The 6,596-nt window shown below is 49.7% G+C and overlaps 1 protein-coding gene across 1 annotated transcript in view; it reads right to left on the bottom strand.

The window, feature by feature from the left end:
* Positions 1 to 910: 910 nt before the first annotated feature.
* HADHA (hydroxyacyl-CoA dehydrogenase trifunctional multienzyme complex subunit alpha) overlaps positions 911 to 6,596 on the bottom strand; it is a 46,767-nt gene continuing 41,081 nt past the window's right edge. Inside the window, exons 15-20 of the mRNA XM_001502783.5 lie at positions 5,293 to 5,433; positions 4,526 to 4,594; positions 3,529 to 3,724; positions 2,106 to 2,220; positions 1,400 to 1,545; positions 911 to 1,311 (exon numbers count right to left, since the gene is read on the bottom strand). Of these exons, the coding sequence (XP_001502833.2) occupies positions 1,166 to 1,311; positions 1,400 to 1,545; positions 2,106 to 2,220; positions 3,529 to 3,724; positions 4,526 to 4,594; positions 5,293 to 5,433 (813 nt within the window). The 3' untranslated portion in view covers positions 911 to 1,165. The remainder of the gene's footprint in view (positions 1,312 to 1,399; positions 1,546 to 2,105; positions 2,221 to 3,528; positions 3,725 to 4,525; positions 4,595 to 5,292; positions 5,434 to 6,596) is intronic.

Genomic DNA, 6,596 nt, shown 5'->3' with positions numbered 1-6,596 from the left:
ATCTGAAAGTCCCAACTAAGAGATGACTTGGTTTGAGTCTGGTCTCCTAGCCACCAGCTGTGAGTGTTTAGTAGGGCCAGAGCTAGGCCCTGCCTGCCAATCCTACAACAGCTGGCACCCAGGGAATAGCTGAGGTACCTGCAACCAGAGCAGAGGCAGGAGCCATCTCTCTCGAAGCTCAGGGTGCCATGTGATGGGACTTCAATTACGATTCTGCACATGCTCGGTATGGATCCTTTTGCCAGACCCAGTTAGGAGCCTCAAAGCTGTGCACCCAGTCTGGGTGCTGCTTCTGCCAGGACACGAGTGTAGGAACTTTTCACACAAGAGGGCAGGGGGACGGGAAGAGCAGCCCTTTCGGAGCAGAGGTGGTGGTGGGTTGACTTGCCGTTCCTGTACTGCTCCCACATGCGGTCTCTGATCATCGTGCGGGCACTGTCCATCTTCCATGCTCTGGGGCTGCCAAGACGTGCAGGACACATTGGCCAGGAAAATGTTATCTCCTCTACTTAACCCCAGTGTTCCCACAGACACCCTGAGGAGCACATGTGAATGAGTCACACCAAGAAAGAATGGGGTAAAATTGTGCAACAAGGAAATGCAGTTTGGGGAAAGAAGTCTCTCTTGTATCCTGGTCCTCCACACCCGTTACACTTCCACTGCTCTGCTTAGCCAGGGCCTCCTCCCCACTGTCAGCAGAAGCCCAGCTCAAGCACTGAAATACAGTCAGGTTTAAAAAAGGCTTTAGGCTCATAAAGTTCCACTTTCTATCATCAGTCTCTCTCTTAAGGTGCTGCCTAGAATTCTCCCCACACACTCATACCCCAAAGCACAGGGCTTTGTTCCAGCTACTTGAAGGAGTGGTTTAAAGCAGAAAGGCCAAGACAGAAGAAAAAGGTACAGGCAGGGAGAGAGGTTGACAAGAGTTTGGTTTTTATTGTTCTTTTTGGCTGGGCGTGGAACTGCCCTCACCACCACTGGCTAAACACTTCACCAGGAGGGCGAGACGGTCATAGCTAAAGGCACTTTAATCAAGGCGCACACCCACTGCCAGAGTCTGTTTTCCTTCTGGTTACTCTGATAAATGTAGATGCCGCTCTGCTGGAGAACCACCACTGTTGGCAGCTGGGCTCAGCATGCGAGCGAGCAGGGTGTGAGGGTCTGCTCACTGGTAGAACTTCTTGTTAGGGCTGTTAGCGTGGTCAACTAGCAGCTGGCACGGGGTGAACTGTTTTCCATAGGCAGCCTCATACTTCCTGAGCCGGTCCACTATCTTCTGAGCACCGTACAGATCCACAAAGCGGAAGGGCCCTAAGTGGAGAAACAGGACTTTGTTGAAGGAGACAGCAACTCGAGCTCTAGGATGAAGCCAGCTACCTTCCCAACCAGCAAGACCAACCTCCTAGACAGGGTGGGAAGCCGAGCCCAAAGACCGCTCCGATGTCTCCCTCTGCAGGCGTAGCCAAGATCCCTTCCTGCAGGCACATGACGGCCTCATTCACAAATCTTGTCACCAGGCGGTACTGAATGTCTTCATCAGAGGAGCTGCCAACAGGGAGAGATGTTCAGGCAGAGGAGGAGTAGAAGGGGAGGGACAGTGCAGGAGCCGTGGAAGCAGAACACGAATGAGGCTGGTGCTGCTCGAGCTCCAAGGACCAACTCTGCAGACAGGGTGCCACCAGGAGGCCAGCCTTTCCCTTGGAAAAAGCGGACAGCTACTCGCCCTAATGAACCTGAAACTAAGCACCTAGAACAGGGTCTGGCAGAGTAGACAGTATCTCTTGGAACCAGCAGCTGTCAATTACACACGATCGTAAAGGGTTTGGAGGGTGAAGGGGCCTAGGAGGATCGTCTCAAGCTGCTCTCTGGGACCTTCAGAGGGAAGGCTGGAGCGGGGGTCTTCCCAAACAAAGCTCAGCTGCAGCTCTCACCCTGAAGCCCGGCAGAGGACAAGGTGGCATGTGGAAGGGCAAAATGTACAAAGCATCTGGAGTGTTCTTTCTGGTCAGGTATGGTGATCACAACAAAGGAGATGGAAGAAGGGCTGAGAAGCTTAGGCTGATGAGAAACATGTTTCCACACTATTAGCCACTCGGTTAACTTACACCTCAGACTTAGGAGGTATCTTCAGGCTTGCCAAGATACTATCCATGTCAGAATTCAAATTCTTACTCTTCACGCCCTCCTGGTAGATGTAAAAGCCCTTCCCAGACTTGCGACCTAAAAGAAGCAAGGAAAGGGAGTTACAGATTCTCAGAGCCCTGCCTGAGAGCTCTGTTCCCTGCTAGTCTGCTGTGTAGCTCTAGCCTCTCATCTGCATTCTTGAATTTGTATATCTAGCCAGCCCTAGAAATTGAGGGTTTCTCAGAAGAGCTGGCAGAGAAGGAAAAAAGATCTTGTATTTCCTGGACCTTGGGAGTCTATGTATGTGGATGGGAAAGGCCACGTGGGTGAGTTTTAATGTCCAGATATGCAATGCCAGGCCCGATGCCCAGGACCTAGTGCTGATTTTGCTAAAGCTGCTTTGCCAAGACAGAAAGCCACCTCTCTGGTGGGCCTCAATCCTATACTCTGTATTTAGAGGTTTTACCTTCTCTACACAGGTGGCCAGACAACATGGTCAAGCCTGGACGCAGAGCTTGCTCTTGCAGTATCACAGATGTATCAGAGGCCTTGGGCAGGATGAAAATGCCTGTCAATCCTGCAAAACTTGGGCAATGGCAGGGCCTCAGAAGGCCAGAGTTCTGCCTTTTGTCCATAATCTACGGGCCCAGCCTAAGAAGAGGTTGTCTGAAATCTTTTTTTTTTGGTTGTCAAGTGACCCTTTACTGAAGTATTTTCCTCAGCGGGTCTTAACTAGCTGGGCATTCCACTGCACCACTGTTGATGTCATCTATGACCATCATGAGGGTGTCAACCATAAACATTGCAGCCCACAGACTAGGCAGTCCCCAAGTTCTCTTCAAGGGTTCCACAGAGTTCTCTGGCCAACGACTGGTGCTGCATCTGTCGGGCAATGTTGACAATCTCATCAAAGGTGCTATTTCCACTGTGCTTAATGTTTTTCTGCTTCCTGTCTCTTGGTGGTTCCTTGAGGGCTTGGATGAGCGGGGCTGAGGCAGAAGGTACCACCTCGATCTGAGCCTGTTGGTTGCCTTGGTGATGTGGTTGCCCACCTTTTTGGGAGACAGACCCAGGGGGCCGACCTTAGGGGCCAGAGCAGACGTGGCACTGACTTCCCCACTGGTGCACCTCAGATACACAGCTTTGATCTCGTTGGGGTTGAGGTTCAGCGGCATGGTGGGGTGGCTGGTGTCAGATGGACCCAGGTTTGGGACGACCAAAGGAAACTGCACCTTGGCCTCCTCCGAGCCAAGGGCTGAACGTTGAAATCACTTTTGAAATTCCCTAGGACAGTGGGCTCTATGTTTAGGAAATGCACTCTTCCATATGGTCCTTCTGTAGCTCTGTGGTCTCAGGAAACTTTGTAACTAATAATGCTAGTTATGTTTCCTTGAGGCTACTCACCCAGGAAGCCCTTGGACACCATCTGCTTCAGCAGGTCAAGGCTTCCACCTCCAAACCGCTCCCCAAAGGCTTTGCCCAGATCTTCTGCTACGTGTCTTGCTACATCTACTCCAACTTCATCCACCAGTGTGGCAGCGCCCACAGGGAAGCCAAAGCTCGTGGTAAGGGAATCCAGCTTCTTAGGGTCAACTCCTTCCTGAGTGGGAAGTAAAGCAGGGACCTCAGGAGACGGCCATCCCCAAGCCCCCACAAGGGCTCCCTCTGCTGGCCCTCAGAAATAGCCTTGTGCGACGCCCACTTTTCTTCTGGGTGCCACCTGGCCAGGCCTAGGACTGGGACTGTCACTCAGGGAAGCACAAAGACGTTTGGGAGCCTCAAGGGGATAGGCTGAGCATTTGCTAACCTATAGCACTTTAAGGACGTTTAGAGATGAACAAATTATTCATTTCCTTCTTGTCTGCAATTCTGAATCTCAACAATAACGAGATTCCATGGCTGGCAGGGCTGTTTCCCGTGACCGACAGAAGAGACATTACCAAGGAGCAGTGCTGCCAAGCTCTGATCCCTGTGTGTGACAGTGCCTGGCGAGGAGGGGCCGCCCCCTTTCCTGCCTGTGAGTGACCTGTATGACCACTGGAGGGGTCTGCGTGTGGCAGAAGCAGAAGCAGCACCAGTCAGACCACATGGGCCCTGTTCTGGATGGTCTCTGCCTCAAGGGGGATGGGGAAACAGCATAGAAGAGCATGTCAGGAGGCCTTTGGCCTAATGGAGCAGGGAGGAAACTAAGAGGGCAGAGCTAAAATTCTGCCCATTTTAGTGCGGCATAAGCCCATGACTTCCCACCACTGTGCAGAAAGGGAGGGCATGAAAGGGTCTTTTTGGAGAAGAGCCAGGGGTTAGTCTATTAAAAGGAAGCCTGTTCTTCATCTTGACATTACCAGTTTGGAGGACTATAAGGGGTGGAAGATGCCTCAAACATTCTGAGAGCAATACCAACCTGGAGAATTCTGATGACTTCAGACATCATGGGGGCGAGACACCTGGTGGTATAGAAGCCAGGTCCATCCTGCCAAGGGAGAGAACGTGAGCTCACTGGCCCCTCTGTTGTGGGTACCACCTGAGTCTGAAAGCAGTCTCCCTTCCCCAGGCATCATTTCAAAGTGCCAGGTGATTTACAATCCCAAGCAGAATCCTTAAAATTAAATTGCAGGGGGGGCTAGCCTGGTGCTGTAGCAGTTAAGTTCATGCACTCTGCTTTGGTGGCCCAGAGTTCGCAGGTTTGGATCCTGGGCACAGACCCATGCACCGCTTATCAAGCCATGCTGAGGTAGGCGTCTGACATATAAAATAGAGGAAGATGGGCACAGATGTTAGCTCAGGGCCAGCCTTCCTCAGCAAAAAGAGGAGGATTGGCAGCAGATGTTAGCTCAGGGCTAATCTTCCTCCAAAAAAAGAAAAAAAAAAAAATTGCAGGGGAAGCCACAGCCAGGGGCAGCATGGCTTGAATCAAACAGCACAGCATATAGTTTCAGTCACCTGAAAGGTCTGGAATGGCTGGGAGAACCTGCCACATCCCAGACACTCCCCACTCTGACCCAAACTCAGTCGTACAGTCCATACAACTATTCATACTGTAGACGACCAAGGAGAGATCATATCAAAAGTTGACATATTTGCCCCAGAAGAGTTACAAACAAGCCTGGAGGTGTAAGGAGTCTTAATAGAACTTTTGCAAACCTGCTTCTCTCTTAGAGAGCTCCTTACCTTAACCACAATGATGACCTTCCCCTGCTTGAGGCCAACTGCTACAGCAGAAGCGGTCGTGTCCTTAGAAGTTTTCTCGGTTGTGATGATCTCCAGCAGCTGCATCTTGTCCACAGGGGAGAAGTAGTGCATGCCAATCACCTGGCAAGGGGAACAAAAAACCAAGAGACTTAAGAATGCTGAGGAGGGAACCTAACAGCTTTCATATTTTGCTAGAAGCACTGGAGAGAAGGGCAGTCATGAGAAGGGAATACTGCTCGATACAGTCAAGTGGTTTGGTTCCATGGTTCTTTGATAAAAAGTTCAGCATGTCCAGGGAGAGCTTACTGGAATCCTCCTCTTCCATCTGCTTCTAGGGTTTTCAGTAAGGATAACTGATCCTACCAACAATCAGTGCCGAAATCACAGCTAAAGGACAAATGAGATATATCAGGGAACAATGAATGAAGGCTCCGCTTAATGATGTGATGGTTTTGGTGAGAGGGTCCACTTTTTTGGGCAGGGGGAGGTGGGACAGGCAGAAGAATTGGTTAATATCCTGGACTATCAGAGATGTATTTGGATTCTATATAGGTGGGTCTCATGACCAGGATGCTGGGTTTAAATAAAATTTCTCGACACTCAAATGCACCTGAAGACTCGTTAAACTAGTGATTCTCAAAGTGAAGCGCCCAGACCAGTGTTAGCGTTCACTGGGGATGTCAGAACTGCAGCTTCCCAGGCCCATCCCAGACCTACTGAATGAGAACTTTGGGGGCAGGACCCAGATCTGTGTTTCAGAAGACATCCAGGTGATTCTGATACATGCTGAAGTTTGAGACCCACCTCGTTAAGCTAACAGATAGTCTTCACAACTGAATTGTGAGAAAAGTCTAATTCATGAATTTATAGTTTTGTTCCCCTCCACTTGGGCTGTAAGATATAACTAATAATATCTATCATTTATTGACTGCTTACTATCCACTGTTCTTTAATACATTTGTCATTTATTCCTTACATTTAATCCATTACTACTCTGTGAACTGGTCAGTTTCATTATCTAGATGAGGAATAAAGACATCAGGAGGTTAAAATTAGTAGCTCAGGTCAGTCAGTAAACGGCAGAGCCGGAGTCCATCACAGGTGGGCCTGACTCCAAAGCCGGGTACTTACCATATGTAACACACAGGTCACTTAAATGTTCCATACACTTACCAATCCAAAAGTTGCTTCTAATCCCCAAATTGCTCTTTAACCTATATCTAAAACATTTAAAAGGGCAGGACCTGATTCAGATTTAGCACTTCCAAATAAAAGGAAGTAGC

The sequence above is a fragment of the Equus caballus genome, chromosome 15 (assembly GCF_041296265.1).
Source record: "Equus caballus isolate H_3958 breed thoroughbred chromosome 15, TB-T2T, whole genome shotgun sequence".
Lineage (NCBI taxonomy): Eukaryota > Metazoa > Chordata > Mammalia > Perissodactyla > Equidae > Equus > Equus caballus.
The sequence above is the reverse complement of the archived record's forward strand: the minus strand, read 5'-3'. Positions and strand labels throughout refer to the sequence as shown.